The sequence below is a fragment of the Rhinolophus ferrumequinum genome, chromosome X, assembly GCF_004115265.2.
Source record: "Rhinolophus ferrumequinum isolate MPI-CBG mRhiFer1 chromosome X, mRhiFer1_v1.p, whole genome shotgun sequence".
NCBI classification, from domain to species: Eukaryota; Metazoa; Chordata; class Mammalia; order Chiroptera; family Rhinolophidae; genus Rhinolophus; species Rhinolophus ferrumequinum.
In genome coordinates this window covers 20444722-20467447 of record NC_046284.1, presented here as the reverse complement: position 1 = coordinate 20467447, position 22726 = coordinate 20444722, and the positions used below count along the sequence as shown (strand labels likewise).

General features: G+C 38.0%; 1 protein-coding gene across 1 annotated transcript in view; it reads right to left on the bottom strand.

Moving 5' to 3' along the window:
- Nucleotides 1-9034: 9034 nt before the first annotated feature.
- CT55 (cancer/testis antigen 55) overlaps nucleotides 9035-22726 on the bottom strand; it is a 28419-nt gene continuing 14727 nt past the window's right edge. Inside the window, exons 3-5 of the mRNA XM_033125837.1 lie at nucleotides 16294-16429; nucleotides 9708-9820; nucleotides 9035-9226 (exon numbers count right to left, since the gene is read on the bottom strand). Of these exons, the coding sequence (XP_032981728.1) occupies nucleotides 9035-9226; nucleotides 9708-9820; nucleotides 16294-16429 (441 nt within the window). The remainder of the gene's footprint in view (nucleotides 9227-9707; nucleotides 9821-16293; nucleotides 16430-22726) is intronic.

Sequence of the window (22726 nt, the reverse complement as noted above, 5' to 3'; positions counted from 1 at the left end):
ATTTATTTAAAATTTATTGGGGGTGACAATTGTTAGTAAAATTACATAGATTTCAGGTGTACAATTCTGTATCACATCATCTATAAATCCCATTGTGTGTTCACCACCCAGAGTCAGTTCTCCTTCCATCACCATATATTTGATCCCCCTTACCCTCATCTCCCACCCCCCACCCCCCTTACCCTCTGGTAACCACTAAACTATTGTCTGTCTATGAGGTTTTTGTTTGTTTGTTTGTTTGTTTGTTTTTGTTTGTTTTTTTTTTACTTAGACGTTTATCACGATTCTTCTCTTTTTTAAGACGGCAACCAGTTGGCTTGTGGCATGTGATACCTCTTGCTTTGCTTTCTCTTAAACTGTTTGTGAATGAAAACAGAAATTAAACTACATTAATTCACTGTCCTAACTTTTTGCAGTTGTTCCTCCACCACATTTGTGAATTTTTAAAGCTCATCTGTGGTTCATTTTGGCCACGGTGCTGGGAGGGAGGAGCAGATGTGTAGAATACTTGGAACCGCCTGCACTGTTACCTGGGGAAGGAGGGAGAAGCGACCTTACATCCTTGTTTGCCTGGACTATAGTTTTGAAATATTTAAAGATCATTTATTTGCAGACAATTCAGCAAAGATTAAAAACATTGAAAACTAAACGTATTTTTAGATGCTTTCATTATTAATGTTGTTTTCATGATGATTTTAGCTAAAATTTCAACAATTGACTTGGGAGATGCGTGTAGGAAACACAGTAATAATTTATTTCTGTCCCCACAGTTGTCAGGTCACTTTATTCAGTGACTCCAATATTGACATAGGAAAAGCCAAATAGCCAAATTAAACAAAAATCAATTTTAAGGATAGATGTGCTGTTTCCCCTGTGCCAGTTTTATCAATGAACCATGTAACCGTTTAGTAACTGTTTTTAGTAAAAAGCTCTATTATATACTTTAGATTTTATGAAAATTATGATTATTCGTGGTTAAATAGCAACTTATAACTCAGTAAGAAGTCATCCACCTAGTGTCAGTATTTAATTTGATAATGTTTTGTTATATGATGTTTGGGGCTATATTAAAGAAAACCAATTTTCTTTTCTGCCTTTTCATGTCTGAAGCAGAAAAAACACCTTTCCTGTCTAGCTCTGCATCTATTGTTTCAACAGGAAGTCTCAGGAACATGGTCATTGCTTAGCAAACCATCAACACAAATGCAAGGAAGGAGGTCCCACCACAGCCTAAACTCGTACTCAAATACATGTGTGAAACAGAGAACATTTAAAACGCCAAAGCAGATTCTTGGTTTTGTCTATAAAAAAGGAAATGTTTAAAAGCAAATTTCTGTTGGTCAGAGGACAAAGCCAGAGTTTTTGGTAGCTGAATTATTCTCTGACAATAGCTCCCTCTAGAAAATAAGACTTCACATACTTAAAGCAATTTGAAAGTCCAATAACCATAAGATAACATTGAGGATCTTAAGACAAAGTCTTATCATCAGACATGGAAAGATGGCATCGAGATGAGTCTGCACAAACAAACCTTACTAAAATTGCCCTTATCTTCCACAATTTCCCATGTATTTACCTTCTTACAATTTACTGCTCCTAGAATTTCAACCCTCCTTTACTTTTTCTGGCCACTTCTCCACAATTTATCACCCTTTATTAAAATGGTATACTAATTTAAGCTTCCAAGTCTAATATCTTTGAGTTTTACTTCTTTTTTGTGAAACCTCAGTTCACATAAAATTAAATTTGTATGCATTTTCTCCTGTTAATCTTGCTTTCATCAGTTTAATTTGTAGGTTCCAGTTACAGAACATAAGAAGGTAGAGGAAAAGTCTTTCCTCCTCTACAAACCCATGTATCTAAGAACAAGAAATATAATTGTTCTAGTAAGAACTCTTTGCACAGTGTAAAGGACTTCAGATTTAATAAACAATTCATTTTGAATGCATTTATATTCTCATCTTATAATACTGAAGTACCATCAGATACATTTTAATAAAATCACATTTAGATGTTAGACCAGTTCAATCATTAACAGATGGCAAACTATATCAATGTAATTTTCTCTCTTAGCTCTTCAATGTCATGCTAGAGTCTGTGCAGTAAAATTTCACTCTTCAAAAATTTGTTTCCTAAAAGCCCTTAAGAACTGGGAAGCATTATAGCAACATAAAAATCCCCTGGCTATATATAAGGGAGAAACACAGTACCTTTAATGCCAGCATCTTACTGACTGTGAAGGAAAAAATATGCTCGAAATGACTGAGGCTTCTTTAAGCCAGAAAATTAAGATCATGTATGTAGTAGCTTGTCAATAGAGTTCTTTCTGTTATTGCATTGTGCTATTATCCTACCTATTTTATTTAAAGTAAAATCATTTTTCAGAATATTTGAAATATGTTGAATAATGGGTTTATTCAAAAGCCTGGTTTAAATTCAATGACAAAATTATGAACTAACTGCTCATCATCTAGTGTTGTTATGATTAATAATCGTGCTTCACACCCTGCATAGACTCGTCATCTTTTCCTGTTTTTACTTTAGTCAAGCACAGAGCAGATAGTGTGTGTGTGTGTGTGTGTGTGTGTGTGTGTGTGTGTGTGTGTGTTGGTGAGGGTCATTTCTTATGTAAAATGTCTGTATTAGCTATTGCCACAATCATGCCCAAAACTCAGTGACCTATAATAACAAGCCATTCATTTGTACATTCACATTTTTTGCATTCACATTGCTCATGAACTAGATTTTGTAGGTTCTTGGCTCTGTTTCAGATGTGAGTTGCCTGGGTTTGCCTCCACAATGCGGGCTGGATTCAGATCAGCTCCATGTGCTGCCATTCTGGGCCTAGGATGAAGGGGCATGTGCTTCTCACAGTGGCTCACAAGAACATTAGAGGCATTTACTCACATCACATACTCTCACATCCCATTGGCTGAATAAAATCAGTTGGCCAACCCCTAGGTCTTTCAGTTCTTTAAAATGCACCAAACTTTTCTCCTCAGAGTTTTTGCACATGCCATCCCCTCATAATTCTTTGCTTACTAAATGTCTACATATCCTTCCTTTTTCAACTTAAATATGGCTTCTCCAAGGGGTCTTCCCTGACACCTAATCTAACATAGTCCCCGCCACCACTATTATGTCATATTCAGAGCAGCCTATTCTTTACATCTAGCCCATCCTAATTTTCATTTTCATGGTTATTTACGTGATCACATCCACCTTTCCCGCTAGTCCAAAAGTGTCATTGATGCCTAAGCCATGCCTCTTTGTTCACCTTTGCATTAGGAGCAGATATCCAGCCTGGTATTTAAAAAAAAAATAGCTGTTGAATGAGTGAGTTGAAAATCACTACAACCCTGTACGGAGAATTTCCTCTTATCAAATGTACTGAGTTTACAAGTTTGGAAACAGACACACATGAATACGATTCCCAGTTCTATTGAGTAAAAGGCCTCTGTTCTTTACAAAGTCACTTGATTTTTCTATGCCTGTGCTTACTAACTCTACATTCTCTAACTGACTGTGCTTTTGAAGATTAAATGAGACAGTGGAGGTAAATTCCTAGCCCAATGCTGTGAGCATATTGGGCAGTCAAAATTTATGACCATTTTGTTCTGTTTAGCCTCCCAGACAGCAGACCCCCAATTCCATTCTTACACTGAATAGCCAGGATTTTAGAGCCCTGGTCATATTTTTGGTTAATGTAGTACAAATAGTGTTCTTAGATACTACAGGAAAGTCATGTGTGTGAACTTGGAACTAATAAACATTTCCCTAACTGACTCTGTTTAAGTCTCTATTTCACATTTGTTTGCTTTTAGCCTGAAATAGATGGGATTTTTACAGGCAACAATGGAACTGTAAAGACTATAGAGATGAAATTCAAGAAAAGAGGGAGCAGCATCAAGAAGAATAAAGCAAAAGGAAAGCACGAAGTACACTGCATGAGCAATTCATGTCCCCTTTGGATGAAGGGTTGGCTGGTCCTAGTCAATAGGACATAGAATATAGTGAGTCCAAGGTATGGTTCCAGAGATGGGAGGTGAAAAATTGTTTTATGACACTTGAGTTTGAGCTCAAGAAAGATTGCAGTAGCAATTTAAGAAATTTAAATTTAAGAAATTTAGGCAGCACACCTGGGTGGAAATAGATATTTGAAATTCAGATCACAAGTGGTGTCTAATGCCATATGTGTGACCAATTGAATGCAGTTGGGTCCCAATGTTTATAGGACTTCAAACCACTTCAGTTGACTTTATAATGCAGAAGAAAGGGAGTATGTCTGTGACTCTATCTAAAAGGTGAAATGTAAAATCTGATTTTTATTCCTGATATGGGGTGTTTTCAAGTGGGGAGGAAAATGTTCTAAAATCAAGATTGTGGTGATAGTTGCATACCATGCAAATATACTAAAAACCATTGAATTATATACTTTAAGTGGGTGAATTGTATGCTATGTGAATTACATCTCCATAAAGCTGTTTAAAAATAATAAAGGTGCAGGTCAGAATTGGCTCAAGGGCTGTAGTTTGCCAATGCTGTTCACGATGATTGTCTTATTTCCTTATCTTCTTCGCATTTATCCCTAAGTGAGCTGAGGAGAATCCATCTATCAGCACATTTCCAGCACACCAACTGGAAAGTCCTACCACAGAACAATGGACCCGCAGAAATTTGGGGTGGCAGGTCTCTGTATTTTCTTTCTTTTTTAAAAAAGATTTTTATTAAAATATAGCTAACATACAATACTATATTTGTTTCAGGTGCACACCACAGTTATTCAACATTTATATACCTAAGGAAGTGATCACCATGGTAAGTCCAGCAACCATCTGACACCGTCCCATGCTATCACAATATTATTGACTATACTCCCTATGCTGTATATTACATCCCATGACTTATTTGTTTTATACCTGAAAATCTGAAACTCTTATTCCCCTCCAACTGCCTCCTTTTTAATTTTTCAATTACAGTTGACATTCAATACTGTTTTATATTCATTTCAAGTGTATACAGCACAGTGGTTTGACATTCATATAATTTACAGTCTATCACCCACCTGGCACCATACATAGTTATTACCATATCATTGACTATATTCCCTATGCTTTACTCTACATCCCATGACTATTTTGTAACTAACAATTTATAATTCTTAATCCCTTCACTTTTTTCACCCTGAATCCCAAAGCCCCTCCCATCTGGCACCCTGATAAATCTAGCACCAATCTGACACCGTTCATAGTTATTACAATATTACTGACTATACTCCTTATGCTATCCCCTACATCCCCATGACTACTTTGTAACAATCAATTTGTACTTCTTAATCCCTTCCCCTTTTTCACCCACCTCCCAACCACCCTCCCATCTGGCAACCATCAAAATGTTCTCTGTATCTATGAGTTTGTTTCTATTCTGATTGTTTATTTTATTGCTTAGACTCCACATATAAGCAAAATCACATTGCATCTGTCTTTGTCTGATATACTCCACACAGCACAATACCCGCAGGTACATCCATGCCAACACAGGTGGCATGAAACCATTCCCTTCCATGGTCAAACAACATTCCATTGTATGCATGTACTATACCTTCTCTTTCTCCATTCATCCATCAATGGACACTCAGGCTGCCTCCACATCTTAGCCATTGTAAACAATGCTGCAATGAACATATGGATGCACACAGCCCCTCAAAGTAGCATTTTGGGTTTCTTCAGATAAATACCCAGCAGTGGGATGACTGGGTCCTTCTTTGTCTCTTGTTATAGCCTTTGTTTTAGTGTCTATTTTGTCTGGTATAAGAATTGCTACCCCAAATCCTCAACAAAGTATGTCTTAGCAAACCAAATTCAGCAATACATTGAAAAGATCACACACCACAAACAAGTGGGATTCACTCCTGAGATGCAAGGTTGGTTCAATATTTGCAAATTAATTAATGTGATACACCACATAAACAATGAAAAATAAAAATCATATGATCATATCAATAGATGCAGAAAAAGCATTTCACAAAATTCAGCATTCATTTATGGTAAAAAAAAAACTCTCTGCAAAGTGGGAATAGAGGGAACATATATCAACATAATAAAGGCCATATGTTACAAACCCACGGCTCACATCATACTCAATGGAGAAAAGCTAAAAGCATTCCTCTTAAGATCAGGAACAAGACAAGTATGCCCACTTTCATAATTTTTATTCAACATAGTACTCAAAGTTCTAGCCACAGCAATCAGACAAGAAATAAAAGGCATCCAAATTGGAAAGGAGGAAGTAAAACTGTCATTATTTGTAGATGACATGGTACTATAGAGAACCCCAAAGATTCAACCAAAAACCTATTAGAACTGACATATGAATTTAGTAAAGTAGCAGGATAAAAAATTAATATTCAGAAATCAGTTGCATTTTTATACACCAATAATGAACTATCAGAAAGAGAAATTAAGGAAACAATCCTATTTACAATTGCATCAAAAAAAATAAAATAAGAATAAATTTAACCAAGGAAGTAAAAATTACAAGACATTGAAGAGAGAAATCAAAGAAGATACAACTAAATGGAAACATATACCATGCTCCTGGATAGGAAGAATTAATATATACCAATGGCATTTTTCACAGAACTAGAACAAATAATCCTAAAATTTATATGGAACCATAAAAGACCCCGAATAGCCACAGCAGTCTTGAGAAATAAGAACAAAGTGGAAGGTATCATGCTACCTGATATCAAATTATACTACAAAGCTATAATAATCAAAACAGCATGGTAGTGGCATAAAAACACACATAGATCAATGGAACAGAATAGAGAGCTCAGAAATAAATCCATGCCTATGTAGTTATTTAATCTATGACAAAGGAAGCAAGAATTTACATTGGGGTAAAGGCAGTCTATTTAATAAATGGTGCTAGAAAAACTGGACAGAAACATGCAAAAAAATGAAACTGGACCACCTTCATACACTACATACAAGAATAGACTCAAAGTGGATTAAAAACTTAAACGTAAGACCTGAAACCATAAACTCCCAGAAGAAAATATAGGAAGTAAACTTTCAGACATTACCCTTAGTAATATTTTTACTGATATATCCCCTCGGGCAAGGGAAACAAAAGAAAAAAATTAACAAATGGGACTACATCAAACTAAAAAGTTTTTTTCGTAACAAAGGAAACCATCAACTAAACAATAAGACATCCTACTGAATGGGAGAATATATTTGCCAATGATACATCTGATAAGGGGTTAGTATCCAAAATTAATATTTAAAAAACGCTAAAAAATCAAACAACCCAATTTGAAAATGGGCAGAGGACATGAAGAGACATTTCTCCAAAGAGGACATACAGATGGACAATAGACATATGAAAAGATGCTCAACATCACTAATCATCAGAGAAATGCAAATAAAAACCACAATGAGATATCACCTCACCCCAGTCAGAATGGCTGTCATCAATAAATCAACAAACAACAAGTGCTGGCGAGGATGTGGAGAAAAGGGAACCCTCATGCACTGTTGGTGGGATTGCAGATTGGTGCAGCCACTATTGAAAACAGTATGGAGTTTCCTCAAAAACTTAAAAAGAGAAATACCTTATGATCCAGCAATTCTACTCCTGGGTATTTATCTAAAGAAATCCAAAACACTAATTTGAGAAGGTATATGCACCCCTATGTTCACTGCAGCACTATTCACAATAACCAAAATATGGAAACTGAAATGCCCATCAGTAGATGATTGGATAAAGAAATTGTGGGACACATGTCCATCGGATACCCTACAAAATCTTTACAACATTATTGATTACGTTCCCCAAATTAAGTTTCAAAACCCCATGGCCATCTTGTGGTTACCGACTGTTTTCTATATATATATGTGTGTATATATATATACTTACAAGAAGCGGAGTACAGCATTAGGAATAGAGACAGTGGAAATGTAATGGCTCTGTGCGATGTCAGAGGGTTAGTGGATGGGGGGACGGGGGTTCACACAGTGTGAGGGATATAAATGATAAACGTCTAAGTATTACTTTGTCTTGTGCACCTGAAACTAATAAAAAAATTGTGGTACATTTATACAATGGAGTATTACTCTGCCATAAAATAGAATAAAATCTTACCATCTGCAACAACATGGATGGGCCTAGAGGATATTACATGAGGTGAAATAAGTGAGACTGAGAAAGACAAATACCATACGATTTTACTTATACGTGGAATCAAAAGAACAGAATGAACTAGGAAACAAAACAGAAATGGACTCAGAAATATAGGGAAAAAAACTTATGGTTGTTGGCGGGGAGGGGGGTTGGGGGATGAGGGAGAAGGTGAAGGGATTAGGAAGCACAAATTGGTAGTCAGAAAATAGTCACAGGGATGTGAAATATGGTGTGGGGAATATAACCAATAATGTAAAGATCATGCAGGGTGCCAGATGGGCAACTGGACATCGGGGGGATCACTTCATAGACTGTGTAGATGCCTGACCAATGTGCTGTACACCTGAAGTTGATGTAGAATAATATTGAATGTCAACTATAATGCATACATATATATGTTCACGGGATGTAAAGTACAGCATAGGGAATATAGTCAATGGTATTGCAATAGCTATGTATGATGTCTGAGGGGTAGTAGACTTGGGGGCTTATCACTTTGAGGGGTATAAATGTCTAATCACTATGTTGTTTTGTACACCTGAATCTAATAAAAAATAATAAAAATACAAAATAAAAAATAAACAAAGCCACTTAAAACGAGAAAATTATAAAAACACAATTATTACAAAGTATTAAGATGAAAATGCCTTTAATCAATAATGAAAAATGCTGAACACTCTTCAGAAGATACACTCTATTTAGCCAACCCACACAGGATTTTAAAAGGTTGTATTTGAATTCATTGTTGATGTTTACTAAACTATTTTTTTTCAAAACACATTTAAACCAAGCCCTGTACTGCCAAGAGAAGAAAAGCTGCACAGGGAATAAAAATGTCATTTTCTTATTAACACTTTTTCACTCGAGTCATAGAAATTGCTCTCCAAGTATAACAGGACTGAATGCTCTCCACTGCAACCACGTCAACGATGTCAGATAGTTGAGGTATGTATCCATCAGGAAGTTTCAGAGAATCCAAGGTGAAAAAGATGCTATCATCTATCACCCCACTTCTTCCAGATAGGCTGGTAATGCAGGCCTGTGAATACAAATAATGGAAATGTTTATGTAAAAGCATCAGACACTGTAACAGGGTCTGCGCAAGCTTCACCTACACCTTTGTGCAGAATAAATTTCCCACTCATTTTCAGTCTCTACTACCCAAATCATACCCAACACTTAGTGTAACCTCTAGTCATACAACCCACTCCATTCATTCTTTCCCAGCAATTCCCTGAACACAATTTGTTTGCTGTTCTTATTGCTCTCAGAACGTTTTAATACTTCCCAAAGAAACTACATGATTTAGATCTTAATTATATGTGTATTCTATATTATTCTCTAATTATTTCCTTTCAGAAGCACAGCCTTTTCAATAAGATAATCAACTCCTCTTTGGCAAAGAATATATTTTCTTTTAGGTTTTTCAACACACCCAATAGAATCCTGAGAAGCAAACATTGTCACTACAGGAAGGCGAAGCAGAAACAAATAAGAAGAGCAACATGCAAGCAAACTACCTCATGCACATGCTTGTGTCTCAGAGGCTTTACAGAGATGGCCTTTCTCTTCCACGTGTCTGGCTGGATGGAAAATGCAACTTCTACTCGGTCACCCTGATATGGCTGAAAATCTAAAACAGCCATGGAGAGAAATGAAGTTGGAATTAGCTCTTATTTTTGGTAGTGTTAAATTTTACAAGTTACTTCAACATTGTAGTACCCTAAAAGAGCTTCTATTACATTGAAGGTACATTGTAAACATTTTAAAACAGGTAACCTGTAAATCGTCCTGTCAGCAAGGAAGTTTACCATCCTTTAGGCATTGATTCTCTCTACTGATTAACAAAGTTGGTTGGGGAAGTGTCAACTGGGCATCCCAAGGCAATCTTTCTGAGAGCAGCACAGGATTTATTAAACCATTGGGCATTCACAACTCCTTCTGAAGAGGCAGGAAAATACACAAGTAAGAGCACAAGTACGAATCCGACTGGCTGGGTTCAAACCTTGATACTGCTGCTTACTCAATTTGCAACCTTGGTCAAGTTACTTAACCTCTCTGTGCCTCGATTTCTTCATCTATAAAATGAGAAGCATAATAGTGGTACTTACCACACAGAGTTGAACAGACAATTAATGAATACATATAAAACTCATAGAACAGTGCCTGGTATACAACGAGCACCAAATAAATGTTGATTGCTATTAGTGGTAGAAGTAGCAGGAGAACATATTGCTACAGAGAGAAACAACTTTCTCAGGTGTTTTGGACAGATGATGGATTCTATATATTTCACATTTTACAGTTATAAACAAATATTTACAGATTTTCACAATTAGTTAAAAGTGACTCACACACAGGATACAAAGGTACCATGGAGGACTTGAGGCAAATGGAATTTTCAAATACTCATGCTGGAAGTGAAAATTGGTACAACCACTTTAGAAAGTTGGTAATATCTACTAACTAAACATTTCTGTACCTATGACCCAGAATTTCCTAGTTTCTTCATAGTCCTTTCCTTGTTCTTCCTTGATTAGAAGTTACAACTAAATTTTAGAATGACCCAAGACATGTACTGGACACCTCTCTCTCTTTCTCTCTCCTATACACGTTTCTTTTGTGTGGCTTTATATAATATCCGTAGCCTGATAACTCCAATATGTCCAATATGTATATAACTGCAGCTCTAACCAACTTCAGGTTCATATATCCAAGTACTTAGTCAAATTGTTTTGTCTGAAGCTGAGCTCTTGCTGTTCTTCTCATGTATTCAATATTGCATCTCAATCTTTCCACATTTCCAAAATGGAAACCCTACCCTTACCATTACTCAAACAAAACCTTAGAAGTTTGATTCTTCTTTTCTGCACACCAAATGTCCAATCCATTAGCCAATACTTTCATTTCTACTTTCAAAATATTTCTGGAATCAAATCAGTCCCTACAGCCTCCACTAACTTTAGTCAAGTCTCCATCATTGTGCCTCAGGACTATTGCAACAGATTCTAACTTGTCTTCCCAATCCCATCTTTGTCCCATATAGTGTGTTCTGAACATGACAGCCAGAGTGAAAATCTTAAAACATAACTCACCTCATATCACATCACTGCTCACAACCCTCCAAAAGGCCAAATTACAATTACCTATGAATTCCTCTGTAGCTCATGTCTTCACTGCCCCTTCAGGTCTTTACTGAAAATTTACTTTTTCAGTAAAACCTTCCCAGTACATTCTATACAAAATTTCAACCTATGGTTCCCTAGATTTATGTTCTTCCTTAAATTATGATTCAGCAGCTTCATTCCTAGTCCTGAGCATTTAGCCGTAACAAACATAATCATAGGCCCACAAAAGACTTGTTTTTTTCCAGCAATTTTACTCAGTATAGCCAAAAGCTGATAACAGCCAGCATGACCTTCAACAGGAAAATAGAGAGAGAGAGAGCATTTTCTCAATTTGTTGAAATTTTGCTTCCTGGCAATTGTCAGTTTGGCTCTAACAAACTCATAAATATTCTCTACAGTTTTGGACATTTCTTACGTCGACATAGTTAAGTATTTTAGGAGATGGCGTTTGGAGTCAGAGATGTCTGGGACTGAACTCCAACTCTGCAATTTACAGTAGAGACTCTCTAAACAGATCTCCAGTGAACTGATTCACCAGCTTAACCAATGCATCCAACAGCCTGGCTCCACTGCATGCCCCAGGTGGCAGGTAAGTTATCTCTTGCACATCTGAGCACTTCAGCTTCAACAACTTTTGAATAATGGATCAACTGGAAGGCATGCCCTCATATATTTAGTTAGTTATATAGTTATATGTAGTCACATGTCTTAGGGGAGCTCCTCAAAGTCACAGCTAAAATTTTATGTACTGTTTCTGATTAGTTGGGACCCATTTCAAAGCGAGTTAATCATATGTTTCAACTCTTATTTTAGGTAGTAGCTAAAACATAAAAATGAAAATGTTCACACTTGCCTGAGTTTCAGTAGGTACTGTGCTTAAACTATGCTTGTCATATAGTAAATGCTTGCTAAATGTCATTTGTCTCTCTATCCTTGGCTACACAACCTTCCTGGTCTACCACCAAAAAATAAACTAAAAAGACATGTAAAGTAAAAACAAACATAAAAGAAATAAACAACAACAAAAAACAGGAAAATGGAGAAACTGATATATTCAATATAATGGAATGAACTACACACATATGCAACAATATAGATGAATCTAAAAATATTCTTCTGAGTGAAAAATGTCTTACACAAAAGAGTATTCCATTACACAAAATTCTAGACAGGAAAATTAAATCTATGGTAGAAAAAAGAATAGAACGTTGTTTTCCTGGGAAGTGGGGACAGGGATTGACTGGGGAAGGGCATGAGGGCAGAGTTTAGGTATATGCACTTGTCAAAACCCAGAGAAACTCAGAAAAATCCATAAACAATTATTGAACTTGAGTTGCTGATATACATTTTGAAGTATTCAGGAGACCTATATAAATGTTTACATTTTACTTTCAAAAATATAAGATACACTGATGGGTGGATGGAATGATGACTAAAAGGATATATATGTGGTAAAACAAGTATAATGAAAACATTAATGATAGATTCCAGGTGGTAGTTACATGGTTGTTCACTGTAACATTCTTTCAAATTTTCTGTATTTTTAAAAACTTGGTTAATAAAAAGACAAAAACTTGAGCCAGGATGATCAATTTCCACTTCATAATTCCCACTGCAGTCAACAGAGTTCTCACTATCATGGTAAAATCTGAACTACAGTCAGCAATAATCTACCTCTCTTTTCCAAACTCTTTCCAGGCACAAGATAACTAATTTTTCCCTTCCAAGGACCACATGGAGGGTGCTTGATGATAAAACAAAGTGTCCTTGGACATGAGTGACTAGGAACAGTTAACTCCAACCAGTCTCAGGTAGAAATAGGAGGTAAGAGATGCTGCTGGCCCCGCCAACCACTTGGTAGACCAGTAAGTCATGCCGTGGCCCGTGTCACGGGCCTAAAAATGGCAAGATTCTACCAGGCCATTAAGTTGGCAGGATCACTGGGAAATATGAGATACTCTAGATTATGTTTACATGAAAATACTACTCCCTCTCACACACTCCTGCTTATATTCACCTTTCATGGTCACACATGGTCTGCATATATTTACCTTTCACTCATTCCTCAACCTACTTACAATTTTTTTTCATCTATACCATCCTATTCGAACTGACCACACCAAGGTTACCTCAGAAAGCTCCTGATAGGATTAAATCTGATGGTGTAAATTATGTACTTAACACAGTACCAGATTCTACACCATTTGGATCCCACCGACATTTATAATCTTGTCCCTCATTCAAGTCATACCACATATACTCACCACACTCTAGCCACCCTGTCCTCCCTTCAGTTCCTAGGAAATGCCAAGATTTTTTTCCACCTTAGGACTTTTACAATGACTCTTCCCTGGTTGGAATATTTTCCCCAGCTGGCTCCTTAGTCTTCCAGTCTCAGCTGAAGAGTCACCTCTTCAGAGAGGCTTTCCCTAATCTGCTATCTAAAGTAAACCCCAACCCACCCTACTCTCAGTTTTACTATCACAGTACCTTGTTCAAATCCTGGAGAGCAGAAAACAATCTAATTTTTTTTTTTTTTGCTTACTTGCTGATTGTCTGAGGTCTACCTCATTAGAATGCAAATAGTACCTGGAACAGAGTGAGGCACTCAAATATCTATTGAATGAACACCAATAAGAAAATAAAATAAACTAGCTCCCCACTATGTGAGACAAAAAAAAAAAAATATTTTCCTTCTTTTAGAATCCTATTATGTTTTAAATTGGATTTTTTTTGCCATTTTCATTGGGTTTCATAAGCAGATTAACAACTGCTATTTTGACAATTCTAAGAATGACTGATTAGCTGCTCAGGTTTTTTCAATCAACAATCACTCTCTCTCCCCCCCCAAAAAAAAAGATGTTCTTTCTCCAATTCACTGTTTTGCAGCAGTAAATCCCTCTACCTATGCTTTGGGTCCCACCCTCTCTTTCCGCCCAGAGACCTTCTTCCAGCAGTCCTTCCTGATAGCTTCTTCACCTTCAATTAATCTCTTTGGCATTACAAACATATTCAAGTACTTCCCATCTTGAGAACCTAGTGAGGGCTACCATTAGTGGTGACTTACTGTTGATATGGTTATAGGGACCAAGAAATTGCCTTTGGAGTTCAGCAATTAGAGGCCTTTTCTTCTAGAATTGGGTAGTTCTAACTAAATGAATCTTAAAATCCTAGCTGCCACCAGACAGACGGTAACCTTTGGAGACTTCCAGAGTTAACAACTAAGGTCAAGTCCTGGCTTTTACTTCCAATAAAAGTAAAATAGAAAGCTGTCTGGTGTGGCTGAACTAACTTCCTCTTTCGTATCCAAGCTAAATGGCAGCAAATTGGACTTAAACCGGTACAAAATTTTTACCTCTATTTATCTTTCAAAATCCAGCCTGTCAAATATTTGGTGATGGAAGGAGAACTGACTCTGGGTGGTGAACACACAATATGATATATAGATGATGTAATACAGAATTGTACACCTGAAATCTATGTAACTTTACTAACAATTGTCACCCCAATAAACTTTAATTAAAAAAAAAAAGTTAAAAATAAAATCCAGCCTGTCAAGGGCTTGGCAGTGTCTGGAGTCCAGCTCGGAAAGCACCTTGCCCAGGCAGCCTTCTCCAGTTCTTCCCATAATGGTCCATCATTCTCTCTCCTCTGCTCAGTAATGTGTCCATCACGTTCTTTCTATGTATTCATACATCTGTCTCTCTCAATTAGAATATGAGCTCTTTGCAGGCAGGTTTTAATACAGTCATATTTATCTTGGTCTTGCCAATATCTGGCACTCTATCTCGAGATGAATTAAACTCAAATAGCATAAACAAATTAACAAATTATTGCTTTAGGCATAAAAAACCAAAATGTTATATCTGATAATTACAAATAGAATTCAACAATGAATACACACACACACACACACACACACACACACACGGAAAGTGTTGGAGGAGGTCATCGAGAGGACATGATCATTAGTCGAACCCTGAGCTGGATCCAAGCAATGGGAGGCTCCTCACCCCCTCCCGTCCTTGGAATGAACATTCCGCCCACTTTCCCATAGCTAGAGCGTTTCAAGGATGCAGCCTTGAGAGAGTAAGGTGTTTTGAGACCATCTGAACAGAATAGAGACTGAACCCCATTAAGGCCTCTATATAAGCTCTTAAGATGCTGGCTGGCAGGTGCAGAGACCTACTTGTCTTGAGAAGCCCAAGACAAACTTGGGCTATAAATTCCCTTACTTATTAAACCTGCCACTTACCAATCTGGAGTGGCCTGCGTCTTTCTTCCATCTCTCCTTGCCCTCTGTGTTCAGGGGCTAGTTTGCGAACCAACAGAAAGGTACAAAGCTATCTCCAAACCTTATTTTAAAGCATTTGAAGTATTTGAAAATATAGTATCCCTGTATCCTTGTAATATCGTTCAGTTAGATGAGAAATTCAATGCTTATTTGAGTGGAAAAACTACACAAATACTAGTAACTACATCCAATAAATGAAAATGCAACAAATGAGGGGGTGGCCTGTTGGCTCAGTTGGTTAGAGTGCGGTGCTCATAGCACTAACGTCGCCGGTTTGATTCCCACATGGGCCAGCGAGCTGCATCCTCCACAACTGGACTGAAAACAACAGCTTGACTTGGAGCTGATGGGTCCTGGAAATACAGTTCCCCAATAAAAATTAAAAAAAAAAAGAAAATGCAACAAATTATAACATGAGTTTTAAAAACATTATACACCTGTCCCTTGCTGTACATTATTTTCAACTCCAAAGGTCCACCTCAAGTATTCAAATGGAGTATTATTCTGAATGGAGCCAAGGACACTGAAGAAGTAGTTCTACCACTAAAATCCTCTCACCAAATAAGCATGTCCCAGATTTGACCCTGTAAATGATGTCTGTAACGATCTCCAAATCCAGTCTATAAAATTAAAAAATAGGTAAAACGTAACTTTAAATTAAAAAAAAAAAAACATAAATTGTACCTTTACAAACAACATCTAGAGAGAAGTAAGCTGTGTGGTCAGCACCATCCATTCGACAGGTAAGACAGCCAGAAGAAACTCCAGTACAGGAGTCTGACAGTCCATTCTCATGGTAATTATCACAGAAAGGATCCACCTGTGAGGTAAAGAAACAGTTACTCCAAACGTAACAAAAGTTTAAAAATAAAAAAAATATATGCTTAAATCATTTTTTGAGAAATAGGTTAAACAACTATAATAAACAGTGCTGAACAGATTTCATCTGACAAACATATCATAGACATGAGATGATGCCTGAGTCTCATATCTTTTTTACTTTACTTTTTAGAGCAGTTTAGGAAACTTGAGCAGAAAGTTCACATATACTCCTCTCTTCCACTCTGTTTCCCCTATTATGAGGAGCATCTTGCATTTGTCCAATTGGTACATGTGTTCAATTGATAAACCAATATTGATAAAATAGATTTAACTAAAGCCCATAGTTTAAATGAGGATTCACTCTTTGTGTTGTACTATCATATGTCTTTAACGTGTGTCTGAAAATATTTGTGCACCAACCAGGTTTAATGCATTGATAGTATTAGATTCAAAGATAAAAGATATACTATTTCTTTCATCCAGGAATTCTCAATCAAAGGGCAAGAAAAAACAGGATTTTCGACAAGATGGCAGAGTAGGTAAATGCTGTGCTTGCCTCTTCTTACTAACACATCAAAATTACAACTAAATTATAGACAACCACCACTGAAAATCACCTGAAGTCTAGCTGAACTGAAGGCCTACAAGTAAAGACACAGAGAAGAAGCCGCCGCAAGATTGGCAGGAGGGGCAGAGACGTAGAACAGGCTGGTCCCACACCTACGTGTAACCATTAAAAATAGGGAGGGGTATCTCGGAGGAATGAGGGGGTCCCAGCCCCAGACCAGGCTCCCTAGGGCAGGGTTAGGGAAAGAAGTGCTAGGGAAAGAAGTCCCCATAACTTCTGGCTGTGAAGACCAGGGGAGATTGTAGCTGAGTGAGGCAAGGGAAGATGGAATCCCAAGCACTCCTATTAAAGAAACAGCACACAGACCTACTCGCTGGCGAACTCACTCGCGCTGAGTTCCAGTGCAGAAGAAGCAGCTCAAAAGGTGCCAGGGACATATGGGGAGGAGCTGTTATTGTCTGGATTCAGGGCAAGGACTGGAGGGGCATCTTTCTCCTAGACAGCAGTGCTGGTAGAATCCATTGTTTCTTTGTTGAGCCCTCCCCACTCCCAGAGTGCAGATGCAGGTAGCTGCCATATCTGAGTCTCCGTCAACCTTCCTAACACCATTCCTCCACTCCACCCTTGTGTTTCCGAGACACCACCCATTTATGGGCACAACCAAGCCACTTCCAGTGGCTTTTCCATACAAATGGCCTGTCTTGCCTCACGCTGTGGACTTTCCTAAAATCTCTCAAAGGTTCACAAAACCCAAACAAGCAGCATCTGTCTTTGGCATGTCCCGTACCTCTTTGTTGAGCAGCCCCAAGTTTGGCACTAGTGGCAGCTGGCCTCGATTTGCGGCTTGGCCTCTCCTGGGCCCCTGTGAGCCCAGTATGGGTGGCAGCCATGTGCAGATTGCTCTGTGACACATGCCAGGTGGCCCTGGACAGGGCACGAGTTGTGGCTCAACTTGGCCTGCAGCAAGGCTCCTTCCAGGAGACCCTGTGGCCAGAATGCCTGGTGGCCAGCTTTGGACTGAGGCAGAGCATCACCTGGAAACTTCTGAGGATGACACACCCAAAGCACAGACTGGGAAGGCACCAGAGCTATGCTAAAGCAAATTCTGCTCTGTAGCGTCAGCACCTGCACAACAGCTCCTCCACTGTAGTCATGGCCAGTCTCCACAACCAATCAGCCTGAGGGTCAATCCCTACCATTGACATGCAAACAGCAACCAAGGCTCAACTACGAAAGGAGAGAACACACAACCCAACAAGGGACATGCCTGGAGCACCTAGCTCAGGTAACCAGGGAAGACTGGGTTACTGGAACCCAACGGAACACCTACAACAGAAGGCCATTCTACTAAGGCTGGGAGACATAACAGCATAGAAACATGCATAATACATAGAAACAAACACATGGAGGCAAACTGGGGAGACAAATGTGTCACAAATAAAAGAACAGAACAAAACTCCAGAAAAAGAATTTAAAAAAATGGAGACAAGCAGTCTACCAGACTCAGAGTTCAAAACATTAGTTACAAGGACATTCAATGATCTCAGGGAGAACTTCAACAAAGAGATAAGAAACATAAAAATGGAGGTAGAAAACATAAAGAACAGTCAGAAATGAAGAATATGACAACTGACATAAAAGATACACAAGAGGGAATCAACGGTAAATTAGATGAAGCAGAGGATCAAACCAGTGATTTAGAAGATAAGGTAGCAGAAAACAACCAATCAGAACAGCAAAAAGAATCCAAAGAAATGAGGATAGTTTAAGGGGCCTCTGGGACAACAGCAAGTGTAATAACATTTGCATTAGGGGTACCAGGAGGAGGAGAGAGAGCAAGGAATTGAAACCAATTAGAAAAAATAATGACAGAAAACTTCTCTAACCTGACGAAGGAAATAAACATACAAGCCCAGGAAGCACAGAGTCCCAAACAAGATGAACTCAAAGAGGCCCACACCAAGACACATCATAATTAAAATGCCAAAGGTTAAAGACAAAGAAAGAATCTTAAAAGCAGCAAGAGAAAAGCAGTTAGTTACCTACAAGGAAGCTCCCATAAGACTGTCAAAGGATTTCTCAACAGAAATTTTGCAGGCCAGAAGGGACTGGTATGAAATATTCAGAGTGATGAAAAGCAAGGACATATAACCAAGATTACTCTACCCAGCAAAGCTATCATTTAGAATCAAAGCACAGATAAAGAGCTTCTCAGACAAAAAAAAAAGCTAAAGGAGTCATAACCACCAAATCAGTGTTACAAGGAATGTTAGCAGGACTTCTTTAAAACCAAAAGAAGTATAAAAAGAAAAAAAAGAAACTAAGAATAATAAAATGACAATAACTACATATCTATCAATAATTACTTTAAATGTAAATAAATTAAATACTCTAACAAAAAGATAGGGTGTCTGAATGGATAAGAAAAAAAGACCCTTACATATGCTGCCTACAAGAGACTCACTTCAGATCAGAAGATACACGAAGACTGAAAGTAAAGGGATGGAAATAGATATTTCATGAAAATGGAAATGAAAAAAAAAATCTGATGCAACAATACTTACACCAGACAAAATAGACTTTAAAACAAAGGCTACATAACAAGAGACAAAGAAGGACCCAGTAACACCACTTCTGGGTATTTATCCAAAGAAATCCAAAATGCTACTTCAAGGGAACATGTGCATCCATATACGAGGCATGATAAAAAAAAAAAATACGGTGAATGCTGCTGTGTGCCATCCAATGGAAAGGCAGGGATGTTCAATACGGAAAGTGGTGCATCGAACCTCAGTAACAGCGTGTGTCAAGTTTCAACTTGTTCGGTGCAGTCAGTTGGGGGTGAGCTACTGTTGAGAGAAGGTGTGTTTTAAATTGTGCCAGAAGTCATCCTCCATCATGACAACACACCATGTCACACGTCACTTCTGATACGGCAATTTCTGTCAAATAAAAACATTACAGTGTGTCCTCATCCACCTTATTATGGATCTGGCACCATGCAACTTCTGGCTCTTCCCCAAAGTCAAAATGACCATGAAAGGAAAACGTTTTGAATTGATTCAGGACATCAAGGAAGCCACAACAGCACAACTAAAGACAATCATGAAGGAGGACTTTCAGAACTCCCTCAGAAAGTGGGACAAGAATGATAGAATAAGTGTGTTCAAAACAAGGGGGACTATAACAGTCATCAATATTTATGCCCCCAATCAGGAAGCACCGAAATATATCAAGCAACTACTAACAGAACTAAAGGGAGAAATTGACCAAAACACAATTATACTAGGGGACCTAAATACATCATTGACAGCTATGGATAGATCATCCAAAAAAAAAAAATAATAATGAAATAGCAGCCCTAAATGACACATTAGATGAAATGGACATAATTGACATATATAGAGCACTTCATCCTAAAACATCAGACTATACATTCTTTTCTAGTGTACATGGAACATTCTCAAGGATAGACCACATATTGGGACATAAAATCAGCCTCAGCAAATTTAAGAAGACTGAAATCATACCAAGCATATTCTCTGATCACAAGGCTTTGAAATTGGATATCAACTGCAAAAAGAAAGCAGGAAAAAACACAAATACATGGGAGATTAAACAACATACTTTTAAAGAACGACCGGGTCAAAGAAGAAATTAGAGGAGAGATCAAAAGATACATAGAAACAAATGACAATGAAAATACATCCTACCAAAATGTTTGGGATGCAGCAAAAGCAGTTTTAAGAGGGAAATTTATATCATTACAGGCCTATCTAGAGAAACAAGAAAAATCCCAAATAACCTCATTTTACACCTTAAAGAACTAGAAAAAGAAGAACAAGTGAAACCCAAGGTCAGCAGAAGAAAGGAAATAACAAAAATCAGAGCAAACCTAAATGAAATAGAGAACAAAAAGACAATAGAAAAAATTAATGTGACAAAGAGCTGGTTCTTTGAAAAGATTAACAAAATTGACAAACCGTTGGCTAGACTCACTAAGATAAAAAGAGAAGACACTAATTAACAAAATCAGAAATGAAAAAGGGGATGTTATCACGGACACCAAAGAAATACAAAGGATCATCCAGGAATACTATGAAGGACTATATGCCACCAAATTCAATAACCTACAAGAAATGGACAAGTTCTTAGAAACATATAGCCTTCCAAGGCTGAACAATGAAGAACTGGAAAATCTAAACAGACCGATCACCAGTAATGAAATTGAATCAGTCATCCAAAACCTTCCCAAAAGCAAAAGTCCGGGACCAGATGGCTTCACTAGTGAATTATACCAAACCTTCAAAGAAGATCTAATACCAATTCTGCTCAAAATCTTCCAAAAAATTGAAGAAGAGACAGTACTCCCTAACTCATTTTATGATGCCAACATTACCCTGATACCAAAACCTGGTAAGGACAACACAAAACAAGAAAACTACAGACCAATGTCTCTGATGAATACAAATGCAAAAATCCTAAACAAAATTCTAACAAATCGAATACAACAATGCATTAAAAAGATTATTCATCGGGGCCGGCCCGGTGGCTCAGGCGGTTAGAACTCCATGCTCCTAACTCCCAAGGCTGCCGGTTCAATTCCCACATGGGCCAGTGGGCTCTCAACCACAAGGTTGCCAGTCGCTTCCTCAAGTCCCCCAAGGGATGGTGGGCTCCGCCCCCTGCAACTAAGATTGAACACGGCACCTTGAGCTGAGCTGCCTCCCGGATGGCTCAGTGGGTTGGAGCGTGGGCTCCCAACCACAAGGTTGCCTGTTCGATTCCTCGAGTCCCACAAGGGATGGTGGGCAGCACCCCCTGCAACTGAGATTGAACATGGCACCTTGAGCTGAGCTGCCGCTGAGCTCCCGGATGGCTCAGTTGGTTGGAGCGTGTCCTCTCAACCACAAGGTTGCAAGTTCGACTCCCGCAAGGGATGGTGGGCTGTGCCCCCTGCAACTAGAAACTGCAACTGGACCTGGAGCTGAGCTGTGCCCTCCATAACTAAGACTGAAAGGACAACAACTTGAAGCTGAATGGCACCCTCCACAACTAAGACTGAAAGGACAACAACTTGACTTGGAAAAAAGGCCTAGAAGTACACACTGTTCCCTGAATAAAGTCCTGTTCCCCTTCCCCAATAAAATCTTAAAAAAAAAAAAAAAAGATTATTCATCACGACCAAGTGGTGTTCATCCCTGGGGCACAAAGATGGTTCAACATCCTCAAATCCATCAATGTGATACATGCAAATCCATCAATGTGATACATCACATAAACAAAATAAAGGACAAAAGTCATATGATTATATCAATTGATGCAGAAAAAGCATTTGACAAGATACAACATCCATTTATGATTAAAACACTTCATAAAATAGGTATAGAAGGAAAATACCTTAACATAATAAAGGCCATATATGACAAGCCCTCAGCTAAATTCATAATTCATGGTGAAAAACTGAAGCCCTTTGCTCTTCGTTCAGGAACACGACAGGGCTGTCCCCTATCACCTCTGCTTTTCAACATAGTGTCGGAAGTTCTTGCCAGAGCAATCAGGCAAGAGAAAGAAGTAAAAGGCATCCAAATTGGGAATGAAGAAGTTAAATTGTCACTCTTTGTAGATGACATGATGCTATATATAGAAAACCCTAAAGACTCCACCAAAAAGCTATTAGAAAAAATCAACGAATACAGTAAAGTTGCTGGCTACAAAATCAACGTA